This window comes from Anolis carolinensis, chromosome 4 (genome assembly GCF_035594765.1).
Source record: "Anolis carolinensis isolate JA03-04 chromosome 4, rAnoCar3.1.pri, whole genome shotgun sequence".
NCBI classification, from domain to species: domain Eukaryota; kingdom Metazoa; phylum Chordata; class Lepidosauria; order Squamata; family Dactyloidae; genus Anolis; species Anolis carolinensis.
The window spans coordinates 63,193,558-63,220,329 of record NC_085844.1 but is presented as its reverse complement, the minus strand read 5'-3'; the positions used below and the strand labels follow the sequence as shown (position 1 = coordinate 63,220,329).

The following is a 26,772-nucleotide window of genomic DNA, read 5'->3' as shown; positions in this document are numbered from 1 at the left end:
TTTGGTTTTGCATTATTTTATTATGATTTAGTAAGACAACATAGTTTAATAGTCACTGATACCAACATACCTAATCAGTCTTCTTAAAAGTAAGTTCCCATATGTGATTACCTGGGTGGGCCCAAGGATTTGTACCAGTGAATTGGAGGAGGTGGGGTTTACAGATCCTGTTTGCACGATTTACCAGGGCTTTAATTGTGTTTCTTTTTTGACCTGGGTGATGGTTGGAGTTTTTAAGTAGGTATCTATTAGTGTTTGTAGATTTTCTGTAAACTGTGTGGCCCAATTGTTGATTTGGTTTATGGATGACTAGGGCATCTAGAAATTGTAGTTTTCCTTTGTTTTCTTTTTCCATGGTAAATTGGATGTTTGGGTGAATATTGTTGATGTGGTCCAGGAACTTGTTTAGTTCTTCTCCATGGCTCCAAATGGTGAAAGTCTCATCCACATATCTGAACCATATAGTAGGCTTTTTTTTGTGCTGTTTCCAGGGCTTGTTTCTCAAAGTGTTCCTTGTAAAAAATTTCCTATGACAGGGCTAAGAATCCATAAAGCCTAGGAGGGAGAGCTTCTGATTTGCATAGATGTTGGTGTATAGTTTAATTGAGGAATTCTTGATCAAAGTGTTGCTTTTTCTGGTGATTTTGTTGGTTGGATCCTGTTTTAGTTTTTTGTATGTTGTGGGATCCAGGAGTTGTCTAATTTTTTCTTTGCATTGTTCTGTTTTCATGATTACTGTGGCGTTCCCCTTGTCTGCTGGGAGAATGATGATTTCTGGATCTGAATTGATGTCTTAATTCAGAGGACCTCAATTCAGATCCAGAAATCATCATTCTCCCAGCAGACAAAGGAAACACCATCATGAAAACTAAACAATTTTAATGCAAAAGATAATGTTTTCTTTAAGAAATGTCCCCAAATGGGACATTCAAAATGTACAAAAACTCACTAACTAAAGAAAATATCTGTATTCATTAATATAAGGGGAAAAAAATAAAGAGATGACCACCCGCAATAAGTGAAAATCTGCGAAGTAGGGATGCTATATATTTATACATGATTTTAGTAGTTATACACTATTTTAAGTCTTTATCAACCAATCATGTGTTGATAAATCGCCTCCTTCTCCTCCTTTTGCTGCTTGGGCTCCTTTTCTCTCCCTTCAGCTTCTCCTTCCTCCCTTCCTTAGGCTGTAAATTGTAATTTTTTATGATTTATAATATTGTTTTAGAGTTTATTGAAAACCAGTGAAACAGCGAATCCGCAAAAAGCGAACTGCGAAGTAGTGAGGGAACACTGTAAACTTTTTTGTTTATTTACTATCTGGAATATAAGACTGCTGGGCCTAGTAGTTTTCTCTAGGGAAGAAGAATCAGAATTGTACAACTGAATAAGACTTCAGCCATAAATCGGAAAAGGATAAAAAAAGTCAATCTGGCATGATAGTTTAAATGTACTCCTGTTTTTTCCCAATTTAATGCTGGCCCCATCTACACTGCCATTATAATACTGAATGAACTGGATCATATGGCAGTGCAGACTCATATAAACCAGTTCAATGCAATTCAGTCTGCATTATATGATTCTACACTGACCATATAATGGAGTTCAAACTGCATTATATGGTGGTGTAGATGAGGCTGCTGTCAGCTAGAAGTACAATTATATAATTTGAATTAAATACCTTTGTGAAACTCACATGTTCACCACTTCAGTTTAAATAGTGATCCTGCTGTCATTATCACATCTGTATTACACTCCAGTGTCTGTACTTTCTAAACAAGATATATAAGTGTTACAATTGTGGTATCTATATATTAAGCTAGAAAAAGATTTAAGTGGATAATATCCAGTCTCTACCATCACAAGCATTTCTGCTTTTACCCCTAGATGTATCGACACCAGAGGCTAAGAAAAAAATGCCAGAAAGCTGTGTAGTCAATGGCAGCTTAGCATCTGAATCAAAGGTGAATGGCATTGGTACTACTATGATGATGGTACAACGGAAGAGACTTTTAAAAGCTCCTACTCTGGCTGAACTGGATAGCTCAGATTCGGAGGTAAGGTGTCAAGTAGCATATGCCTCTTCTCACAATATATACTTGTTGTTTTTTCTATTTTACTACTACTTATTTTTCAAGTTATTGTTTGAAAATAGGTTGTTTATATTCTGTTTCCCTTTCCTAAATAACACAAAAAATGAATCAATTTTGGAAAAACACAAGATTATTCATCCCAGTCAGTTATTTAAGCTAAATAATCCAATGCCAGTTCCATTTTTGAAAACCAAGCTCTGCACTGAAACAGTGTCAGGTTTCTTGCCGAAGTTAGGCCTTGAACTGGTGACCTGAAGGATACCTGTCCACCACCAGAGATAATTCTACAGAGACAACATCAAGCAAATAAGTTTGTATGAACTGAGAGTTTATTTATTTATTTATTTACAGTATTTATATTCCGCCCTTCTCACCCCGAAGGGGACTCAGGGCGGATTACAATGAACACATATATGGCAAACATTCAATGCCAACAGACAAACAGAGATCATACTTCTGGTGTAAAGTGAAGTTTGTATGTTTTGCACATGTACATCATTCTTGTAAATAAAATACATTATCCTGGAAAATGGAAAAGACCTATGCTATTCCTTTGGAGCTTTACAGTATGTTGAGAGAGGAGCTTTGGGAATTATTTAGGAAGGAAAGGAATACCGATATGCACAGCGCTAAAAAATAAATGATACCTGCATCCATAAGGAATGTTTACACATGCAGGTGTCTCTAGCCGAATTCTGACCATAGTCAGAAATCCCTCTGGAGCTCTAAAAGTGAGCCAAGTGTGTCTCACAGATGGCTTGAGGACCAACTTTTATATCATTTTGAGACCTTCAAGAATCCCCAAAAACTTTTGCTAAAAATGTTCCTATTGATTACATTACCAATGAAATAAAAATATACAATATTTTTACAAACAATATACAATAAAATATAAAAACAAACAATATTTTGTATCCACAAATGCAACAAGCCATGGCTTGAAAATATTCTTCCCTGAAAAAAAATCCAAAAAGAAACCTTATGGGGTTTTTTGCCATTTTATATAAAGGACACCATTATACTACCCCACTGTATATAAAGAGTCTTCAGTATCTACAAATTTTTGATATCTTCGGAGGGAGGTGTCCTAGAATCAGATCCATGTGGATACCAGAGACCTGGTGTGCAGCACATTATATACGTCCCAATCCCCTTGAGTAGTCAGTCACTCTTCAAAGATCTGCCAAAACAAAACCATATCTGCACTACCTGCAGAAAGAGAGCAAGGAAGGGACCAGTTTTACCTCTCTAGTATGGGATTTCCAGAGACTGGTAGCAACCACCAAGAAGTTCACATTGCTACAAAAATTCATTTCTTTGCACTATAGGAAATTGGAGGACATTTTTAATTTTTAAAACAGGTTGGGTAGACTCAGAGAGATGTCCCTCTGAGTCCCTATTGGAAAATCAGCACATCAACTCCCCTCCTAGCAGTTGCTAAAGACAGTGGTACTATCTATCAGCAGTTGAAATTTAGGGCCTTACGGCCGTTCACAAGACATAAACATGAGAGGCAGCACATATACAGTGCACTAACAAGAGAAGTAGTGCATTGCCCATGGGTATATTTGCACAAGATTTTAGTTGATGATTTACCTGGAAACCACCCTTGCAGTTGGGCAGACAACAAAGCTGCCATTGAAGTGAGGTTGCCCACCTCTTGCCATTCCAAAAGCTTCCTTAATATTATTGACCATATATGTTATTGTATTGTTTCTTTCAATTTCTGTTTATATTACTGTGCTGCAAGGCGCTTTTTGTAAAATTTTGATAATAAGTATAGAATTGTATAGTTGAAAAAGACACAACAAAGTTTATAAATATTTTAAAGAAATAATAATAATAATAATAATAATAGGCCCTGTATTCCAACAGTGGTACGCGATTGCTATCACTCCCACTCTGGGGATGTTTGCTTCAATTAAAATTAGAACCTAGCTGCAGTTTTTGAAGCATTGTGTTTTGTTTTGATTTGCAAAACTGTCAGGAAGCAATTATGCCAGCCAGGGAGAAAAAAGGAAGGAACAGTAGGCAGCCAGAAATTGCGGGGGGGGGGGGGGGGGGATAATGAGAATCTGAATATGAGGGAGACTGAGAAAGAGAAAAGCAGTCTTCCTTCTAAAAGCAGGGTGAGCAATGCAAGCTGTGATAATCGGGGAGGAGATAGAATGTGTAATATCCTCCACTGCTTACTTATCTTAGAGAGTTTTTGTCATATAGCAATATATTTATTATCCATGTATGTTGCTAATATATGAACCGTGCTATGAAAAATCCTGCTCTTGTCAGTTTGCAAATAATTAAAGGGTTAGAATTACTATAGCTATTAGAATTAGATCAATATACTATATTTGGCTTCTAGATTTTCTGTCATTTTGTAAGAATTGAACGGGGCAATAAATTGCCAGGATTTCTAAGTATCTTTATTGTTGTTCTTAACTTTTAGGAAGAATCTGTACACAAATCAGCCAGTAGCAGTAGTATCTCTCCCTCACAAATGGAAGATACATTTCCAGAGATGACATCTGGGAAAAAGGGTAAGAGTCTTGACACTGAAAAAGATAAAGATCATGTTGATTATTACAGTACAAACCAAGTCAAGCAGATATATCAAATGGGGGATAACTGGCTTGTGCACTTAAATGGAGATTCAGATGACCAGAGAATTAGGGTAGAGCAGACTAATGGAAAAGTTACTTGTTTTGCTGGAAGGTCTAGGACCAGGTTAAAATTCCATTTCCCTTTTGATGTTATTGGACTACATCTCCCATGATCTCTTACCACTGACTACTCCGACTGTATCTAATGGAACCTGAAGTCTAGCTAGCCGTAATCTTAGAATCATAGAGTTTTGGAAAAGATTACAAAACACTTCCAATGGGTAGCCATTTAGCCTCCATTTAAAAATCTCCAAAGAAGGAGACAGCCTGTTCCACTGTATTATAAGGTAAACAGGTGAGACTTGGTTCTGAGCAGAACAAAGCTGACCTTGGCTAAGTCATACTCTTTTAGCCTCCGAGGAAGGCAATGGCGAACTCCTTCCTTCAGGGACTTCACCCTGTTCATCCCTTCTTGATAAAAACATCAGAAGCGATGAGGAGATAGAATAGTATTCTGATAGTTTTAGCTTTTATTGTGAAGTATATTGAGCAAAGAAATAAACACTTTGCTACAGGTAACTTACGGAGTTGTTACAGTATATAACAGTATATAGTATATAATAGTATATGCCTCCTAGCTGGATTTTGGAAATATATCCAGCTATTTTTTCTGAGTCTATGTCTAATTAGTTTCTGATTTAAAAGAGCATAGTGAATTTTAGCTTTAAACCTATATTTTTATAGGATTATTTTTAAACTAGATGAACAATTCTGTACTTAACTTGCACTGTTGTGATGTAACTTTATTTAACAAGAAGAATTCATGGCCACAATAATATATTTATGATGATGATGATATTATTATTATTATTATTATTATTGCAACCACTATAAGCATCATCGTATATTTATTTATGTATTTGAAAATATAGTGCCATCAGTTTACAAAGCATTTTATAAGTAAAAGAACAGCAAAATGGTTAATTGCCATCAGGTTTATGAATGAATGAATGAAACTTTATTTATAGCCCGCCCTATCTCTCCGAGGGGACTCAGGAGGGCTTACAACAAATACAGTGGCAAACATTCAGTGCCAACAATAATATACAAACAGATAAAAAACAACTCAGTAAATGACAAAACAACTCAAATAAACCAAATGTGATACAATACACATAATTTCAAACATATTAAATCCTTAAAATCTCATTAAAACATTTCTAAAATTAGGTTAAAATTGTTGGAGGGGATGGTAAACATCTAATTCAGACTTAGCACAAAAGGAAAAGAAGATGGCAATATGGGAGGGGATTGATTCCAGCAGATACTGCATCTTCTTTCTCTCAGAAGGTGTCGGGATAAAGGAAAGCCTTTCGTCTGTTTATGGGCCTAGGCATAAGGCCAGGGCAGTGACAATTGGGATGGATGGAGGGCCTTAACAACGTGATACCTGATACCTCCATTACCATGGCATGCCAAATTATACTCAAGACCTCATTTTTTCAGAGCATCACAGTAGCCTCAGAATAATAATGTTGAGTTACCTGTACTTCAGCTTTTTGTTTTATTAATCTTCTTCTTAAAATGCCTCACTAATAGTGAAGATAAACTGGAACTAACTAATGCTGCTTGAATTTGTAGTGCCTCCGAAATTCTTGCCGATATCCTCCACACCACAGCCGGAGAGGAGACAGCAACCTCAGAGACGCCATTCTATTGAAAAGGAAACACCAACCAATGTACGACAGTTCCTGCCTCCCACAAAACAGAGTTCCAGATCACTTGTAAGTAACGTGGCAGATTATTTTTACCATTGGTTTAAGGGTACAGATTAAAGCAACTCCAAACAAAGGGGATTGAAAAGCCTAAAAAGTTTGCTGTGATGAAATGCCAACTACAATAACAACCTAAAACTGTATGAAAATTTGAATCAAGACTTTAGCTGAATGGAACCTCTGGAAGGAGACTATTCTGAACTTTCCAATTCAGATTTTAAATGTTGTGTTCAACCAATTTCTTATTAAATATACTGATGAAATTACTGTACTTTTATGACAAGATCTTTTCATAGACAAATGGCAAACAGAAAATGAAACCAATATTTGCTTTCATAACACTTTAATGTATTATTTTCATGTTCCCTGCATTTCAAATATATATTTGGTTAAAAAGAATTCCAAGCAGCATGCGATCGCATTACAGTATTGATTCACTAAGTACAAGAAAAGATTATTCTTGAAAAGACGGTAAAGCACATTCTGTCAATTGGCTTTAATTGAAAGTAGTTTTCCGACAGCACATAAGTATAATGGGGGGAACAAAATGCCGCCGGCATGGTGCTTTGAATGTCTTGCAATTTCATAAGAAATTGGCAGTTCACTTTTTTGTCCCTTTGTTCTGTGCCAAAAAGGCATTAAAGAGCTGCTTAGAACTGAGAGAGAGAGAGTAAAAGAATTCAGGTTTTTAGAGAAAGGGTACTTTCCAACACTTTAGGTCAATAGAGTGGCCTTTGTCTCTTCAACTCAAGAGGCTATGATTTTGAAGCCAATTCTTCAAGGTGCTTGAGGTTAATGTATAAAATAATACACTTTCCAGACTTCTCTTCAAGAAGAAATCAAGTATTTTTGTCATATGATTTTAACTTGAGTACAGCTTGTGATCTTGAGTAAAATTGCATTTCAGTAGCCTTAAGCTCATTTGTCAATGTAATATGCTAAATACAGCCCCAAAGGAATTATTTCCCAAGAATTAGCTTATGAGAGTAATTGTTTGGCACTTCATTGACTGAATTCATTCAATATATGACTGGGAGAATCAATCCAATGAGCTCAATCAGAGGCAGGAGTTTTCCAGTTAGATATGAGGGTCATAATTCTGAATTCCTTACATGTTTGACATTTGTGATGGATATTATACATTTTTCTGATCCTGGTCAAAACTTGGGGCTTTCTTAGCCATTAAAAATAATCTCATTCTTTAAAAAAATAATCTAAAGACACTCTTGATTATTTGATTTGTTAATAAATTTATGAAGTTTCCTGTGTACTTATTTACATTAATATTAACTACATTCTTACATTTTGACATTACTGTCACATTAATTTGGATGGTAGCTTGATATTGGTCACTGGGAGAAATATGTAATTTGACAAATGTATTATTACTTCAGTTCTTGAGTTTAGACTAAGGTAAAATTGGAGCAAGAACTATAAATAGAATACTTCACAAAAAATTCCACATTCATGAAAAGCAGATGAACAAGGTTTGCCAACATAATAATTTGTCATAATAATCTTACACAGGTTGAGCTCTCATTACATTCCCAATTAACAGATTAAATACTTCATCTGCTCTGCATTCATAGTCTGATACTTTCTTTTCCTTGTACATTCTACAATTATAGTACTAAAGTGGCAAACAATGGTACTGCTATGGTACTTCTGCCATACAACTATAACAATATTTTATATGTGTGTATATAAATAAATGTGCAGACCAAGAAGGGCCATACTGTGAATGGAGCATTAGCGAGAGGGAAGAAAATCCCATCCACATCACAGATAGCTACATCTCAAGCAAGAAAAAAGAGTTAATGAAGTCACAATACAGGAGCAGGAACAGCCACCACAAGGAAACACAAAGCATCAAGAAGCAGAATAATCCAACATTTAATAGAAATATTGGCTTGTCTGGATAAGCCCAGAAAGACTGATTATAGCAAGTAAATACCTATCAGTTGTACAGTAGTGCCTCCTAGGGGAAATAAATGGCAGTCATATTTTTGAAGAAAATCTATACACTATTAAAGCAGATTCTTCAAATTGTCATATTTTGAGTCAGTGTCATTTAATATTGCTGAAAACTTCTATCTATTTTAACATATGTGCTTAACAGTCTAGTCTGTGATCAAGCTTTTCAGCATATGACAAAGATTCCATAACCATATTCACTGCATTACTTTAAATTTAACAACTTAATCCTCGTTTGTTTGCTTGTCTAATGATGGTAGTTTGTTTCCAGGATGAGAGAAAGGCTTTCTTCAAATATTCTTCACTTCCAGTGAGCAGGACATTGCTTGCTTTTTAAAGGATTAGATGAAAACATATTCTGTGTCCCAAGCTAACTTTATTGAACAGGGTTCCCTATATCTTGAAGAACTTGTTACTGAAACTACGTAGTTACATTATCCAAAGTGTCAGATAAGCCTGTTGTTCATGTTCAGCATTCCCTTTTCTACTTCCTGTCTGTTGTTCAGATTTCCAGGTTCTTTCCAAGGATGACCCTCAAATCACTTTTTGCAACTATACATACAGCTTCTCAGCTTAGCTCCCATCCTTTTGAAGCAGCCCTGTTTGGGGTGGTGAGGACTGTCTATTATCTCCTTGAAAGAACATTTAACAACCAGTGGAAACCTTCAAAGGTTTGCCTTCTACTGTTGGCTTTATAAACCTTTCTGTAAGTCATTATCTCCCTCTAGTGAATGAGAGAGTCCTAAGACATGACAAGAGCTTGCTAGATTCTGATTGAAATTGATTTCAGCACTTGTAGGAATTTTCTTTGCATGTGTAGATTCCCTAATCAATATCACAAGAGGAAGGGCAGCAAACTCGAAATGCAACATCACAAGAAAATAAGGAAGGACTTCTCAGAATATTCAATCTTTGGAGCCTTGAGATCACAGAAGAAAAGAAGTAGTAGAATGCTAGTTCAGCAAAAAAAAATTATTATAGATTAAAATTAACTTATTTCTGAAACGACCAAGTTTCAGTTTGATCAGATTGTGACAATTAAGAATTGCTTTGTATGCATGTGTATGCCAACCATAAAACAAGGTTTGATCAAACACGAGGTTTTAGAACTGAGTTCATAATTTAAAGATACGTAAGAGGAACATCAGTGGCCCAAGTCTGCTGTCTTTACAGATAGGACCAGCAACACCCATATCTGTTCTAAGGTCCTTTGGGGACTGCATCAGTTCCAAATTAAGTAAGCTTGGATCCATTCTCATAAAAACTATTATTTAAAGTAGGTAGACTTTAGTTGGAGTGTAGGACGGAGCTAGATTATGAGCCTTAACAATTTTACTAAAGTCCACAGTCATTCTAGATAGCATTTGAACTCATTAAATATGTAGAAAAGCGTTGAACAAGTACATATATAAGAAGAATCCTGGTATATCTAACTCTTGGTTGGAAAAAAACCCAAGACACAAGCAACAGAAATTGCTCCTGAAGAGAAACTCTCACATTACAGAAATTGCACAATGACCTAGTGGTACTTTTACTTAGCTCTCATATATTTCAGTGAATACACCCTCTCTTTTGGCATCTATTTTAAATACATGACAGTGAGTGTTAATTACTTTTTATAAGGCTTTGTGTAAAAGTATGGCACAATGGGAATTAAATAACCAGGATCCACAGACTGTCTTATGCTCATTTAAGAGTTTTTGTCCTTTACCTTCCCTTTGAATAACTGACCCTACTGCCAATGTCACAAATATTTTGAAACCCACTTTTGGAGAAAAGCAAGACAGTAGTGGCTTTGGCCTTGTAGGAGTAAGCCTTTTGGGTTTGGGATCCCGGCCAATATTAAACAGGAACATGAAAACCTAAGCCCTGTTCATACACAGTTTGCACACAGGACATCTCTTCATTGAAGAATGGCTGTGTTTTTAGCCTTGTCCCAATGTCACCTCTCCCTCCTTAATATTTGCACATTGAACATGGTCACTTTTAGAGGAACTCCAGTGCATGGGTTTGGTCACATGGGTGTTGCGTTCACATTGAGTCCATATGCATACATAGGCGTCCTTTGTAGAAAATCATACTCAGCATGGAGATGTCAAAAAGGAGGCACTTCAAGAGTAAACTCAAAGTTTGAGGGATGCATTATGTACAAGTCCCTTGCCATTTGGACCACACTTGAGAATCACAGCATTGTCCCTCACTGCTCCGCAGATTGTATTATGCTTTGGGTAAATATAGCCAAATATTTCCTATAGTTTTAAGGCCATTTTAGAGTCACCATTACAAGATGGATTCCTATGCAGAAAATACTAATTTTCTATAGTTTACTGTGCTGGCTGGATTTTGCTGAATCACAGAACTGAGAAAAGGTCTTGGACAATGTACCCTCAGTTATTTGTAATAGTCATGAGATTGGTATGGATTGTGTATGCAATTGATGGAAAATGCTACTTTTAATAAATTTTAGTTGATTAGTGTCTGATTTTTGATGTAATAAAAATATTAAACAAATATAGAATCTATTTTTGACATCTTAAATTTTATTCCTGCAAGAACCAGTCATTCTTTTTCATTTTATGTTGCATTATAGTTTGATTGCCCTTGTGTAATTCCTTAAAAATCAAATTAACATCTCAAGATGTACATTTTTCCTCTTTCGTTTATATCTGTTTTATATATTAAATGAGTTGTGGACGTAAGAACACATTCCCCCACTTAATAGAGTAGGGGAAAATGATCAACTATGTTCAAGAAAGGAACCAAAACAAATTGCATATTTATGATGCTGCTCCCCCAACTAAAGTTTCCTCTGTAGGGTAGGGAACCCTTTGAGAAAGTATGATAAGGAGTTGAAGGTGAAAGATAATCTGCAGAAATTACTCCACTTTCTTCAGAAGAAACATCCACTATCTTGCAATCAGTTTTGTCCTTTCTATTCCTGGAAGGGCAATTTGAGATCCCATTGGATATCGGGGGTTACAGTATTTAAAAACGTCTAAAAGTGTTTTGCAAGCCCAAGAAAATAGCAAGTTCTTCACCTGGAACAAGGGAAACTTTAGAAAATATTCTTCTTTTCTAAAACTTGTTACAAAGAAAAACGTGTGATTATGATTAAAGCACAGCATCTCTCAGAGCTGGCCATATTGAATTTTATCTCTCTAGAAAAGAAAGAGTCTTGAATTGGAACAAATGTTAGTGGTTGCAAAAGCATATTTAACTCATATTGTAGTTTTTGTGAGCATCTTGAGCAGGATGAAGTTCTGTGTGTGTTTCATTTCTGGATGGGTAAGACAGTAGTCCTTCAAAATGTGATGGCTCCTATATGCTCATTTTTACAAGGTCTGCATTCTGAATTATTTTTTCTAACTAAAAGACAGAATAATCTTAAAGCCATGTAAAGTGAAGTATGCTGCATTTAATGTGCGTATTAAATTTTGCAGCATTGTGCACACATTCACAATGAGATTTCCCTCTGTTTTTCCTGAGAGCTAATAAGTTGGACTTGAACTTAAATTGAAACTCTGCCACCGCCAAATATCATTGTTTCTCATTCATGGCAAGATGGAGATAAGATTTTCTGTTTTTTAGTTATACCTGTGCAATTAATATTGATGATTTGGATTGTGTCTTTTTTATTCTGTGGTACTAGCAATATTGATGGTCTAACTTTAGGAAGGTTTAATATTGTACATACTCATTTATGCCTCAAAAGTTGGATTAATAGTTGTGCTATAATTTTAAATGTCATTAAAGCTCTATGCAAATAAAATAAATCTATGTGTGACATTAATCATACTAAATATTTATAATTATATTGCACCCATATGTGGTACCACAGAATAAAGATTTCTATTGGATTGGGCTACTAACTATTTCTCAGGTGGCTCTAGACATCACGAAGTGTCAGAACAATTTCTTTGAAAATAATCACCTGTGTTTTCAGGGCTAGGTGACACTTTGGTGTCTTTCTGAATCAAATCGCTTATATGATGTTCCTAACATTGGCTTGACAAATGACAAAGGATGGCATATTAAAACTCCTAGCCATCTTGAAATTCGTGATGCCTATGGATCAGAAAATGCTCTTTCAGTTTCAGGTGGTGAACCTTCTGACTAACCAGGTGGCTGGCATTCTAAACTGGTGGCTGGGTGGTATTGTGAGATGCATATTAATAAGAGGATATTGGTTTTCAGGAGGAGTTTTGCTATCCGGTGGAATGCCTGGCTCTCACAGTGGAAGAAGTAATGCATATCCGTCAAGTACTGGTGAAAGCAGAGCTAGAGAAGTACCAGCAGTATAAAGATGTCTATACTGCCCTAAAGAAGGGAAAGGTATGTCTAAATTCTGTTCATTTTCCAATACAGTAGAGTCCTGCTTATCCGAGTTCTGCTTATCTGACACTCCGTATTATCCGAGGCAAATCCGCTCGTTCTCTTACTCACTCACCCCGCCAGGTCCCGGTCCTGCCCGAACCCAGCCGGGTGAGTGAGCGAGGGCTGAGGGCAGACAAGTGAAGGAGGGTGGCAAAGGCCCTCCCTTGCTCGCTCGCTTGCTCCTTCGCCAAGCCACGCCCTGGTGCTGCCGGGTGGCGAAGGAGCGGGTGAGTGAAGGAAGGACACAAAGGTGCTCGCTCACTCACTCACTCACTCCTTCACAAGGCCGGGCCCTGTGCTGCCGGGACTCGGCATGGCGAAGGAGCTGAGGAACGGAGGGCGGGCGAGCGAAGGAGGGCGGCAAAGGCCCTCCCTCTCTCACTCTCTCACTTACACATCCTGCCAGATCCCAGTGCTGCCGTCGCTGCTGCTGGGATCTGGCCTGGTAAGTGAGCGAGGAAGGGAGGGTGGACGAGCGATCACGCACCCTGTTATCAGTCAGTTTCACTTATCCGTCATTCTGCCCGCCAGTTTATGACGGATAAGCGATACTCTACTGTATTCTGAAAATTGGTGAAATTCAGTTGACTACAGACAGTTAACAAATGTGTTCCTGGGTATTCAACAGAAACTTGTATGAAAAGCAGAAATAAAATGGAAATAATAGGGACAGGTTCCTGCACCACAAATAAGAAGAGCAGTTGAACATGTTTCAGTCAGGTTTTTATCAAAAATTCACAATGTGCACTTATTAAATGAAATTACCTGGCTAAGCAGGCTCTGCACAAGTAAAAACAAACATTAATAATCTAGAGCACATGTGTCAAACTCAAGGCCTGTGAGGTAAATCCATCCCATCATGTCCTTTATGTGGCCTACAATACCTATATTCCTCAATATTAGATATCATTATTAGAATTGATGGGAGTTGTGATACAGTTACATCTGAGAGGCTACAGTTTGTTTTGTTTAGTCGGGTTTGAATATAGATACAAGACCTGTGGATATGTTGTCTGACTTTAAAATGTCCTTCACTGTCCCCAACCTTGCATTGCTTATTAGAGACATATTGCTGGAATCAATCACAAAAACACAGACATCAAAAATCGGTATTTCTCCATTCCTTCTTTATTATCATCCAATTTCTTTGTAGCTACACAAAAAACAAGGGAGAAAAGTAGGGGAGAGAGTTGGGCCAGAATTAGAAATACTTGGTTAAAAGGAGCTTCTTTGTCAGAAGCTTAGTTGACTAAGGCTCATCTATACAAATCAATATAAACTAATTAAATTAATCATTTAATTAAGTTAAATGATTAATTAAGTTAACTCATTTTCCTTTTCACACACTTTAATGACTGATAAGTGTACAAAAGCCTTTGTCTCCTAGAACAGCGTTGAAAGTAATTCTGGTTTACAAACTGCAAATCTATGCAAAAGTGAGAAAGGTGTTAAAAATTCAGACATGTTTCCCTGAAAATGAGTCATGAAGGTTTACTGCTGGAGAAAAGTGATTTTTGCTGATTCTCTCTTCCCCAGCTACTTTTTACAGGGGCGGGTGTATTAATGAACTACAGTAATGAAAAATAAACTACCTCCTCTACTTTGAAGTTCACTTTGTCCAAATTCAATAGCATTTTGCTGAACACAAGTCTGTATTCAACCCATTGAACTCAATTGGGTTTACTTCTGAGAAAGAATGGCTTTAGGACAGTGCTGTTGATTACAGACGGTGAATCATAGAGTCATAGTGTTGGAAGAGACCTCATGGGCCATCCAGTCCAACCCCCTGCCAAGAAGCAGGAAAGGCACATTCAAAGCATCCCCGACAGATGGCCAATGAAACACAAGCAGAATTTCTCCTCTTTCCCCTGCAGTTCCCTCCACTAAATTTTTTTTCAAGCCCTTATATAGAAATGCTGCAATAATGGGGAACATGCTGTGAAAGAAACATCTGTTGAACAATTTAAATATATTTTTCATTTATATGGAGAAAACACTTGAATCAGCAAAAGATTGTGAAAACAGTTCATTAATACTTTGTGAATACTACCCCTCTTCACAATGTTAATTGCATCAATTAAATCACCAAAAATGATAGTTTTATCTCCATTTTAGACATTTTTTTATCTTCTGCTATTCCCATATAAGTAAATATCAATTGATTTCCAGAAAACACCCTAACATTAATTACATGCTCTTGTCAATTTTTGTAGCTCTGTTTTTGTTGCCGGATTCGAAGGTTTTCTTTCTTCACTTGGTCCTATACTTGTCAGTTTTGTAAAAGGTAAGCTGTTGTTTGTCATGAGGAACCAATATCTAGTGAAGTTGTAGGTGCAGAATGCTGGATGGACAAGTTATTATTTATTGTATTTTTAGCATGCTGCTTCTTATTGGGGAAAAAGTGGTCATTTGCGGAGAATTTGAATAGATCACTTTTTCATTTTCCTAGACTTAAGACACAAAAATTTTTGTTGCAGCTGATCAGGTGCATTATGGAATACAAAAATAAGGGGAGTGGGTAGACAGCATATCTCAAATTCCATGATTTTGCAAGTTTCTCAGATGTCCGATGGCAGCCATAGTTGTATGTTTCAGCAAAAACAAAGAGCTCATAAATTGTGAACTGTAGCTGGCAAATTTGTGCCAATTAAAATGTATCATAATTATTTTCTGATACAGGAAATGGCTTAGCAATTTTCAGTCTGCTGGGCATGTTCCCTAGTAGAGACTGCTTGCTTGATGATGATGATGATAATAATAATAATAATAATAATAATAATAATAATAATAATAATAATAATAATAATAATAATTCTTTATTTTTGTATCCCTCCACCATCTCCCTGAAGGGACTTGGGGCGGCTAACACAGGCCCAAGCCCAAAGGACATAATGTAAACAAGATAAAATATAAAACAAGACAATAAAAACAAGTAACAAGCAATATAAAATGCAAACGAATTCAGGCACAAATTTTAACAAATACGTAAAACAAGATAAAAAGTATTAAAACAATATCAATATCAACTTCAACCATCAAAGGTCAGGGGAGTAAAGGGGGTCAGAGTAAAGTGCATAATAACAAGGTTATCTTCTAAAGTGCCTGGCCGGAGGAATCCAAGGTTTCCTGAGATGACGTTGGGGGTAGGGTTGAAGATAAAATACAAAACAGCAGCATGGTTGTCAAGGGGTCTGTAGTGTCTTATCTAGTCGAAAGCATGCTGAAAGAACCATGCCTTAAGTTTTTAAATAAAAATAGACAGGGTTGGGGCCAGCCTAATCTCCCTGGGGAGGGAGTTCCAGAGCCGAGGGACCACCGCTGAGAAGGCTCTCTCCTTCGTCCCCACCAGCCGAACCTGTGATGTTGGAGGGAACGAGAGGAGAGCCTCCCCAGAAGATCGGAGAGATTGTGCGGGCTCATAGGGGGAAAGGCAGTCACGAAGGTAGCCGGGTCCCAAACCGTATAGGGAGTACTCATTATTAAGTACTCTAATAATGAAAAGCTATAAATATTATTAACTGACAGCTATATTGCACTCGAGGTGAATGTTTCTGCATGTTTCTTGTAAGACCTATTTAAAATCTGGCATCTGCACTTCCAGGATGACTGAAAAAAGTGCTAAGGCAGAGTCTTAAGGGGGTGCTATGCGATTCTCAAAATCTCCCCAATCTGAAAAGAGAGAAAATGCAATACTTTCTCTCAATTCCATTGGGAGTCTCAATTTAAGGATATTGCTCAGAAATTCTTGATTAAAAATATTTGTCAGAACTTTCTCATCACACCTTCTGATGACCTGCATCTTTTTGCACAAGCCATCCTCCAAACAATCTTCTGGAGTAGGCTTTGGTGCCGTACAAGTCAAAACAGGAAATAGAGCAAGATCCAATTGCTGTTCAGAGGATCCTTTGCATCCCAATTAAAATCCTTTCTCTGACCATCTCCTCAGTTGTGGCACTTAAAGATTCCACAGCAAACAAAATTCAAGAATAGATCATCACTCTTAAAATAATTTTATAAGAAAAATATAGTAAGCTTTTCAAAAGACACTCATTGTTGTTCTATGGTTGTGACATTACTTTCAGCTGAGTAAGCCATATATTTTATTTTACCTTTACAGGCCTGTATGCTCACAGTGTTGTAAAAAGGTAAGTTTAGAAACTTGTAAACCATTTCCTGTTTTAAAATTGGTGGTGTCATTCAGTGGCTGCTTTATGGCTTCCATACAAAAATTGGAAGATGCAATAAGAAATAAAACTGAATGAATTCCTCTACAATCTACTTTGATCTCTCTCTCTCTCTCTCTCTCTGTATACATTGATTTGACTATGTGTGTGTGCGTAAATATATCTACCATACACTGCGTGTGTGTTCATGTATATGTGCATATCCACACAAAGTATGTATGGCAAGTACTATATATCTTACATATTTCAAATATGATACTTCTCATATATACAGTGTAATATTCTTATTTTCATGTTTTTATTATGATTATTATTATTAAATTTCCATATTTTGCATCATATTATGGCATTTCTGTAGAAGTCTCCATTGCTAATGAATGGAAACTGTGAAGCTGTAGGACTTTGCTATGTCCTCCTTTAACTTATCTAGTTCATTACCATTTGGAATAGAATGGGATTTTTTTTCAAAGAGTATAGTCTCAGGGCTATAATATTTTCTTTTTCTGTTGCACTTGTGACAGATGCGTCTACCATCAAAGCCATATTCCACTCTTCCTATCTTTTCTCTGGGCCCGTCTGCTTTACAAAGAGGAGAGAGCTTTATGAAACCTGATAAACCTTCTACCAGTCATCATAGGTCATTGAGGGGCCTTCCAAGGTAAGAGATCGCTCTGTTTAAGACCAGGAGAAATGATTATTAACTGGTTGCTATTCATTGTCTGTGTTTTGTGATTTTTAGAAGGAATTTGTTACCTATGTTCCATCAGACTGATAAGACAGATATCAAGTTGCCTGTGCAAATCCATAGAGACACTTCAGGGTCCACTTTCCAGTGAAACATCTCAGCATTTCTTGATAATGTGATTTTCAGGCATGCCATGTCATAAAGCACACATATTTGACTCTCAAAGTAGAAATAAGCAAAATAAAAAGCGTTCAGTATTTAAAAGGCATTTGTAGAAACATGGATATCTTATGATACAAGCTGGATGAAATCATAATTTGGAAGTATGTATTTTATACACTGTAGTTACAGCCATCTGCTGAATAATCTTGTATTTTTTGTCTTAAAATAATTTAGAGGAAAACTTTTTTCTCTACACTTCAGTTCTTGCCTGTGAAAAATGGTACTATAATACATTTGTTTGTCTTTAGGGTGCTAAGAACTCTTGTGGGCGGGGCGGGTATTTCTGTAAAATGGTTTTAGTGTGTGTTGTGTTGGAGCCTGGATGAGAATGAGTAGTGTTCTAGATAGTGCTGGACTCTGAGTCCCATTATTCCTTATCATTGGCTAGTGCTGATGGGATCTACGGCCCAACAACCTCTATAGGGAAATATGATTTCTCTTGCCAAAAAAAAAGGATTGTACACTTTTCTTTACTGTTAAAATACAGAACAATGCTGGAAAAACATTTATGAATCTAACTTGCAAAATATTCTTTTTTTGTTTTGATCTGTTTTGACTGCAAATCCTCTCAAAGACCATAATGCCTTCATAGAGGCCAGGGTTTTGTTTTTGCCACTATATTGTGTTTTCTGTTTACCATAATTGGCCACAAGAAACCCACCTGATCTATAGGAGCCGGAAAAAATGTACTAGTGACACTAATAAAGAAATAATTGTATCTTTGTTTTCAGACTGTCCACAAAGTCCAAGTCTGTAGATAAGTCAGATGAAGAAGCCCTGTTTCCAAAGGAACTAATGGAGGACTGGAGCACAATGGAAGTGTGTGTGGACTGCAAAAAGTTCATTTCAGAGATCATTAATTCCAGCCGTCGCAGCCTCTCTCTGGCCAACAAGCGAGCCAGGTTAAAAAGGAAGACCCAGTCGTTCTACATGGCGTCTCCAGGCACTTCAGAGTACTGCCCTTCTGAGAGGACTATCAATGAGGTCTGAGCCTTGTGCCTTTCTCTCTGCTGTCGTCATGAGGTCCTGAGAGAACCTGTTGATGAAACCCGAATGTCTATTTTTCTCCCTCTCCTTTGTTCTACTTGACAGCTTACATTTGCATTAGGTCGTTAATATCGCCACTCCATTTAAATGACAAAAAAAAGAAATGGTCAGAAATCGGGCTATGCAGAAGGTCGGCCAATAAACTTGTTTGCACTGGAAGAAAACAACAGTTAGACTGTTGCCTTTTTGTATGTGTGCAGTGTACAAAGGAAGCCTTTTATTTTTATTCTGGTATGCGTTTTCAAGGATAATGTCAGAATTGTTGTCGTTAAACTATGTTGGCATTTGCTACCAACTAACTTGATATTTCACTGTGTAGGGGTACACAAGTCCATGTTGTTGTGTGTGAAAGAGATTAAGGCTCTTAATGCCTTATAGATGGGAGGGCAAAATTCCCACTGGAAAAGTGCATTCTTGCTGCTGAAATAATAATTTAAACTGCTGCCAAGTTTCCCTCCGCTGCTGTCGTACTGTTTCTGAAATGAATGCTTGCTGCAGTGGTTCTCTCTATGATACAGGAGAGTGCCAGAGTCTCTCTGGCTCCCAAAAGTGGGCTGCCTCCTTCCCTTCCAGAAAAGCAAGAGGAGATGGCTCTTTGTTTCTTTCTTCGGTGGTGTTTGGGGAGCACCTATTCCGACAGCACACTTCTATTGGCATTGAAGGCAAATTGGGGGAAGAGGGCAGCCAGGAAAAGTGTGCATGTGGCCTGCATGTTGCCCATCCCTGCCTTGCATTATAGACAAAACGTGATCTTGATTTGCTGATGTGCTCAGTGTGTTTGACCAATTCACGCCAGAGGCTCTAAAGCAGGCCTCTTCAACCTGTGGCCCTCCAGATGTTTGGACCTCCCATCTTGCAGAGGCCCTAGCCAGCTTGTCCAGTGGTCAGAAATTATGCGAGCTGAAGTCCAAAACACCTGGAGGGACACAGGTTGTGCAGACCTTTTCTAGTATCTGGGCTCTAGTGTAAAATACTGAGTAAACTGGAAGTGTTAAATCTCTTTCACCTGCTGCTGTTCCAGCATAATATAATTAGTATGTTCTCAGTGGTAGTAATTTATTCCCTGTCTTGAATGTATTCTGAATATAAGCTGTAGTAATAGTTTTGCTAGTTGTAACTTTTAGAATTAAGCAGAATCATACTCTTTATGGGAAAGGTGCAAGATACAAGTTCAACCTTTTAATATTGGTGTGTGTTTTTTTTGTAAAATAAAGAATGTTCTCTAGGTGATATTCCTGAGAAAACAGGTAATATGTATATTTGTACTATAATAGAAAACGTAAGTATTGCAATAACTAAATATATGGAAGCATATCCATTTTAAACCCCCTTTTTATAGGGGTTTATATCTTGGCTGCAAAGAAGTTTTATATCCTGCCAAAATTTGAGGCAGTCGTGTCTCAGATTGAGAGGTTTTGTTCTGGATTTTTTAAAGGTTTGGAGAAACACTGTCTAGTTGTTTAGAAATTCCAATAATATTACCAAACATCACGTTTTTGCACTCTTTTATATTCAGATTTTTAAATCTAATCAAAACTGGAGCTTAATGTAGAGTTAATGGAACTGGGTTATTTTTATATTCATAACAGTTCAGTTAAAACACTTCAAATCATCTGGTAAACAAGGACAGTTAAATCTTCCACATTTGTAATGGCTAGGCCAATATTTACTATCAAACCACTCTCTGTAACTATACAGCTCAAGATTTTCATTTTCATATTATAGATTGATAAGTGACATTGCAAAATAGGTAGAATCTGCTAAAATGTTATCTCTAATTAGACATTTCTTTAATGAAAACATTGTTGAAAACCGACCTGTTACTTTAAGCCAATCAAAATATTCAGAGCCAACGATTCAAGAGTAGTAGCCAGATCTTTAGACTTATTGCTCTGACATATACGTGTTTTAAGTGTATGTACTAACATGAGTGCTTGGAGGCTTAAGGTATGTATTCCTGACCACTAATCTTTAAAGCAGATCCCAAGACAGGCTACTGTAGTCTCATTGAATTGAAGACTGCAGGCAATGATCAAGATCCAGTATGGCACAGTGAAGCATAATAGTTCTGGAGATGGGGCCACACTATATCTCTCCTCTCTCTTTTTATCAGCTGCAGTCCCTCTCTCTGTGGCCATTCAGTGGCTGTTGTGGGGAGGGGGATAGTGTTGGAGTAGTGCCTGCCTACATTGTTGTTTATTTGTACCCCGCTTTTTCCGTCCAAAAGGAGACTCAAAGTGACTTCTGTAGTCAGACACCGATTGATGACTTAATCTGCTGGAATATCCTGGAGGTCCCAGCTGGTGGTGCCATTAGTCTTCATAACCATATACTGCTCAAATCCCCCCCTACCAAAATAGTGTATCCAGGTAGGAGCTTTAGCCATTGTAGAAAATAGAAGAGAATCTCCAATCCACAATAATGAAAAAAAAGACATATACAAGTGAAAGGTGAATTGACACCTGCAAATATCTGCTCAACATCCCTAATATTGGTTCTCTTTTATTAGTGAGGCTGAAAAATCATCTTAGAGAATTCTCAGTACCTGAACAAGACAGCCGTTTCATAGGGAAAGCCACAAGTTACCTCAGATTTGTTGTATAGAACTAGATTAATAAAGGGCTGTTGCTGTTGTTCAGTCATTTTATCATAGATCTGGTTGAATTCTGCATTTTTAAAAATCTTACTAAAACTGCTGCTGGCAAATTAATGGGGTGAGGACCACAACTGAAATTGCTAGTTGCTTTTATGTTTTCTTGATATGGCAAAACACCTTGGTCTTCCACAATGTCAAATGCTATGTTATTTGTGGCCTGTATCAAATTGGAGATTTATAGAAATAACCATGGCATGTGAACTGGCCTAACAAAATGATCTTGTAATGATATGTTCTATAATGTTGCGGTGTAGTATTTTTTCCCCTCAAGAGGCTCAAACAATAGGTTGGTTCCTGTATCTTCAAGGGTATTTCACATTTCTTAAAAAGTTGACAAATTTGTGGTGTAAAAGTAAAGGGTGCCTTATTGCCCATGAATCTGCCAGCAGCTGCTCCTGTTACGTTCCTGCAACATGGTGAGGTGAAGGCAGGGGCTTGCGTCCCTTCAGATCACCCTTCTCCTGTCTGTTCTTCTCCCATGCAATCACTGCTTTAGTTCTTTAGTTAGGGTTCTTTATGATCAGATATCAAGTTTAAATATGAACAGGAGTCTAGTTATCTCTCTATAGAAATAGTCATTGCGCTTTTCAACGCTATACTAGGATTCTCTTTTTTCATCCATCATTAAATCATCTTTACATTATGAGTTTACTGGTCCAAGGAAAATTGTAGGGAGGTGGATAAAATCCTTTCTGGCAAATTATCTCTGGGTTTCAGGAATGAGCCATTTCTGAGACTGAGGAATTTCCACCTCAAATGTTTCAGATCTTGGGAGTGGAGAGGCAGTTAGTTCCTTCTTTTGTTTCCACAATGCCCAATTACTTAGCAGGTACATTATGATAATTGTATATTTCATAATATAAACTTCCACTACAGATTTAATGATGTATACTTTCCTTGTTGCCAATTTCCCTCTGTTCCTCCTTTTTCTTCTCCTTGGTCATTCCAGTCATCTTTTTGAGGATGACAACCCTAATCAATACAGCAATGTTTTGTTTGGCAAAAGATAGTTGGACCAGTTTTGCAGTATTGCTACTTTCCTTCATTTTTCAACCTGGCAAGTGAGCTTGGCTGTTTTGTTGAGTAGTGTAATGTTCCTATCACCTTGCCATTAATATTCCAAATATGTTCAGGGGTCAAGAATGTGATCTCTGTCCCTCCATACCTCAGAAAAAGCATTCTTTAGCATGAAGCCTTTTGGTGCCCTACTTTGTTTAAATGTGTTCAGATGTTAGTGTTAGCACAATGTGTAAATATGTGTAATTTACAGTTCAGAAAGATGCCATTCTGTGAAAAGTAGGAATGAACCTTTTTGTGAAGACGATACATTACAATAGGATATGTCCAACAATTATGTACTTTGCCCATTATCACCGTTTTAACATATGGAAGCTCACAGTTCCTATTTCATTGTTCAAGAGGAGAATGGGTATCTAACCCAGTAAAGTTGCCACTATGAGAACTTTAAAGCTTTTATTTTTGTAACTATTAATCCATCTAGGAAGTATTCAGTGTGTACTGTAGGAGACTTGCGTCCAGTGCAATGCTTGTGGGTTTTCGTACATTAAAACCTTCTGTGGTTAATTCTGAGGCAGCTCACCTCTGCCTTTGTGATGGCTTGATGTGCAGAAAATTCTTATGCATCCCAGGAGACTGTGGTTGTTTTACTTTTGTTAAAAATCATTATTTAAACATTAAATACTTGGGAAAATAAAATGCCTTTCTGTTACAGCTTTTGTCTGTGTTAACTGTTTGGTAAAATTCTGTTCTTACAATATACCTACAAGGTTAACTAGGTGCTCTTCCTGGTTTGCTAGTAAAATGGAATAGGTTTTTTTGTACATGGGTGCATGAAGGAAAAAAAACATATCAACATAAAATGGCAATTTGTCAAATAAAGGTTGAGCATCCCTTGTCCAGAATCCTCAAATCCAAAATGGTTCACATAAGTGGTTGAGAGTGACACCTTTGCTTTCCAGTGGAGCAATGCACACAAATATTGTTTCAAACCCAAATTTTAAAAATTCATAAAATTTTCTTCAAGCTGCATGTATAACGTGTTTATGAAACATAAATGAATTTCACATTTAGACTTGGGTCCCATGTAAGTACAGATATTCCAAAATCAGAGGGGGAAATCCAAATTTCTTCCAGTCCTTCCCAAGCATTTTGGATAACGGGTATTCAACTTGTAACAGTATTTTTTCCCCTGTCCCATTGCAACAACCCTTCGATTGTAGCATGTAGGCAAAGACAAAACTATTCTGAATTTTAAAAAACTTGGGTTTGCCAAAAATATTTCCATACTAAAAACTGATGGACAATATTTATGCCTTTGTAAGTACTTATCAGTTATGGGTTGGCAACCTGTGACTCTCCAGATGTAATTGTGTCGTACTTTTCCATCTGCTTTGTCTTTGGCTACATTGGAAAGTGCTGATGGGAGCTGCAGTTCAAGTACATTTAAGGGATCTCTTTTTCTACCTGTGCTTTTGTTCTCTGCAAAACTACACTTCCACTCATTAAATTCATTATATTCATGTCAGAATTCATAACAGCTTCTCCTATGGCAGAAAGGGCTATCAAAGAAAATAATCCCCATTTCATCCAGCACCTCCATGCCATGCCATTTCTCATTCATAAGTTCTTCCTTCTGATGCATTATGATTCAAACCAACTCCCATATAATGTTGCCATGCATAACTTAGTTCAGCAGGTCTGTGATCCATGACTGAATCATTTGTGAAACGGTGACATCACACAAAGATTAGGTTAAATATGGTGCGGGTGTATCTAAACCGTTGGCCAATTTTTTCTCCTATAAGCTATATAATTGTTTTGAAATGTTAATCCTACATTTTTCTCTTTTTGGCAGGAAATTTTAAACTGTTACTCTCTCCCTGTTTAAAAAATTACAACAGTGTTAGAATGCAAATCCTAACTTACTATTAAATAAAATGATCACTATTCTCCAAATTGCAGGCTGTTATAAAGCACTTGTTACGGTGGCTTGTATAGAGACTATACATACAAGGCGTGCTGCCTAGTCCAATGCTTGTCTATTTAACAAGTTCCATAATGTTTATTCCCAAACAAATAGGTTCAGGATTAATTTATGAGAATGAGTCAAGAGCATTGTTGTGTTCAAAGTTATACCACAAAGATATCGTAGCTTAGGTTCAAACACTAATTTTTCAGTACTGATGACAGAAAATCATCATGCTCACGTTGTTGAACACATATTACATATATTTTAGAGAATCAAGATAACTCAAAATTGCTTTGTTGTCCTGTTGATTTTTCTTGGGAAGCATTCTTTTTTCTCATTTTACGCATATGACACATCCTAAGATTTCAACGTAATTGACATAGCATTTTCTGTGATTTACCTCTTAAAGAACTGAATTCATCATACTGCTTTGTTTGGTGTACTGCTTTCCCTTATTAATTCATCATTCCTAATGGATTGCGAGTAGAGGGAGACATCAAACAGAAGTTCCACAGGCCATATATAAAACTATGTTATTTTATTTCAGAAACACTACAAAGCAACACTTTTACAATGCATGTTATTCCATGAAAATAGTACCAGGAACAAAAGAAATGCTAGGAAACCTATATAGAAGTTGAAGAGTACATTTATGACCTGCTCATATAGGCTGGGGTTGGAAATCATACAGCCCTCCAGATCTTGGACTGCAACCTCCAACCATTTGTAGCAGCTTAGCTAAGGGAGAATACTAGATATTGTAGTCCAACATCATCTGGAGGGCCATATAATTCCCACTCCTAGCATACACAAAAAGGACACAGACGATATGTTTGGCAAAATCGTCACTGTCTTCCACCCCATCAAATGTGTCTGATGAAGATGGTATGTTATTGGTGGCCTTGTTGACCCTGCAAGCTGGACCTTTGCCTTTACCTTATAACGTGCATCTCAACTAGTTCCTTCATCACACCAGTGAATTGTTGGGACATGTGCTGGGAGACAGGAAGAGCCATCATAAATATCCATGTTCCATATCTGCAAGGCTACAATCTTGTACCTATGTACCCGGAATAAACCCCATGGGATTTAATGTCACATTTCATTAGCTAGATATGTATAGGGGTGGAGTGCAATGGAAATAAAATGTATGCTTCCTTCAAAGATGGGATTTGATATGGAGGTAGATACAAGTGTCTTTTCACAGATGGATGAGCAATTCCACCATACTCACATCTTTGGCCTTCACAGCAGTAAGAAATTAAGTTATGTAAAATCTTAACAGATGTTAATTTATCTAACATAAGCTAGTGAGTTGTTCTTCTGGTGTTTACTGCTTATATTATTTTTATTACCTGGAGGTACTATTCATAACTGTAAATACTGAAAGTAGTAAATAAAACCCGTTGTTTAGATTCAGTATCTCTGCTAAGTAACGCCCACTATCTTGGATCCTAAGATGAAGGCAGAGGTATTCATTGTTTAAACAGCAACAGAAGGAAGTGACTGAAGCCCTGGCTGTCAATTTTACAAATAACATTGTTATCTGTTGTTTTCTTCCCATCCATGAAAAGGTGGTAGCTGGGGATTGTCTACCTGTGTTCTCATCCCACTAAAGTATCAGTCATTTCGGCTAAACATAATAGGGCATGTTTTTTTAACTCAATACATGGCTTTGGTTTTATTACCATCTTTTAAGTGGTTGGCTTTTAGAAGACAAGCTCAACTCTATAAAGTCAAATCTAAGTATTTTTTTAATGTCTGGTCCAAAGTAGTTAGAGGGGAATAAATGTCAATTCACTACTACATGGTACTAAATTATAAGGAACTGCCAGTTAACCCTTGAGACGTGGCAACAAATTTTAATTTAAATTACTGGCGTCGGAGGAGGATTTAGCTCTAACTTTGCCCCAGGTGTATTCATGGCCCCGATGTGGCCTCTGTCTGGAATCCTCTCATTTAGCTCCAACAAGAAGTAACCCCAGAGAATTAGGTTTCATCAACACGTGGGCAACTCCAATAGTCAATTGGTCTACTCTATCAAGACTAACAACATAATTTGGTTAGAACTCTTCAACTTGGCCTATTTCTAATCCTTTTGTTTTCAAAAGGAATTTACATCTGCCAACCTGATTTCATGATATACAGGTTACATAGATAATGGTATGGT

At 37.1% G+C, this 26,772-nt stretch overlaps 1 protein-coding gene across 4 annotated transcripts in view; it reads left to right on the top strand.

Annotated features, from left to right (window-relative positions):
* Positions 1-20,189, top strand: part of spire1 (spire type actin nucleation factor 1) — a 131,585-nt gene extending 111,396 nt beyond the window's left edge. For 2 of the 4 annotated variants that reach the window (XM_062980541.1, XM_062980542.1), the window contains 9 exons: positions 1,891-2,060; positions 4,543-4,633; positions 6,338-6,480; positions 8,952-9,116; positions 12,640-12,777; positions 15,033-15,103; positions 16,937-16,964; positions 17,525-17,661; positions 18,642-20,189. In XM_062980541.1, the coding sequence (XP_062836611.1) occupies positions 1,891-2,060; positions 4,543-4,633; positions 6,338-6,480; positions 8,952-9,116; positions 12,640-12,777; positions 15,033-15,103; positions 16,937-16,964; positions 17,525-17,661; positions 18,642-18,900 (1,202 nt within the window). In that variant the 3' untranslated portion in view covers positions 18,901-20,189. The remainder of the gene's footprint in view (positions 1-1,890; positions 2,061-4,542; positions 4,634-6,337; positions 6,481-8,951; positions 9,117-12,639; positions 12,778-15,032; positions 15,104-16,936; positions 16,965-17,524; positions 17,662-18,641) is intronic. The other 2 variants (XM_062980544.1, XM_062980543.1) reach the window with 1 other exon arrangement.
* Positions 20,190-26,772: the final 6,583 nt, after the last annotated feature.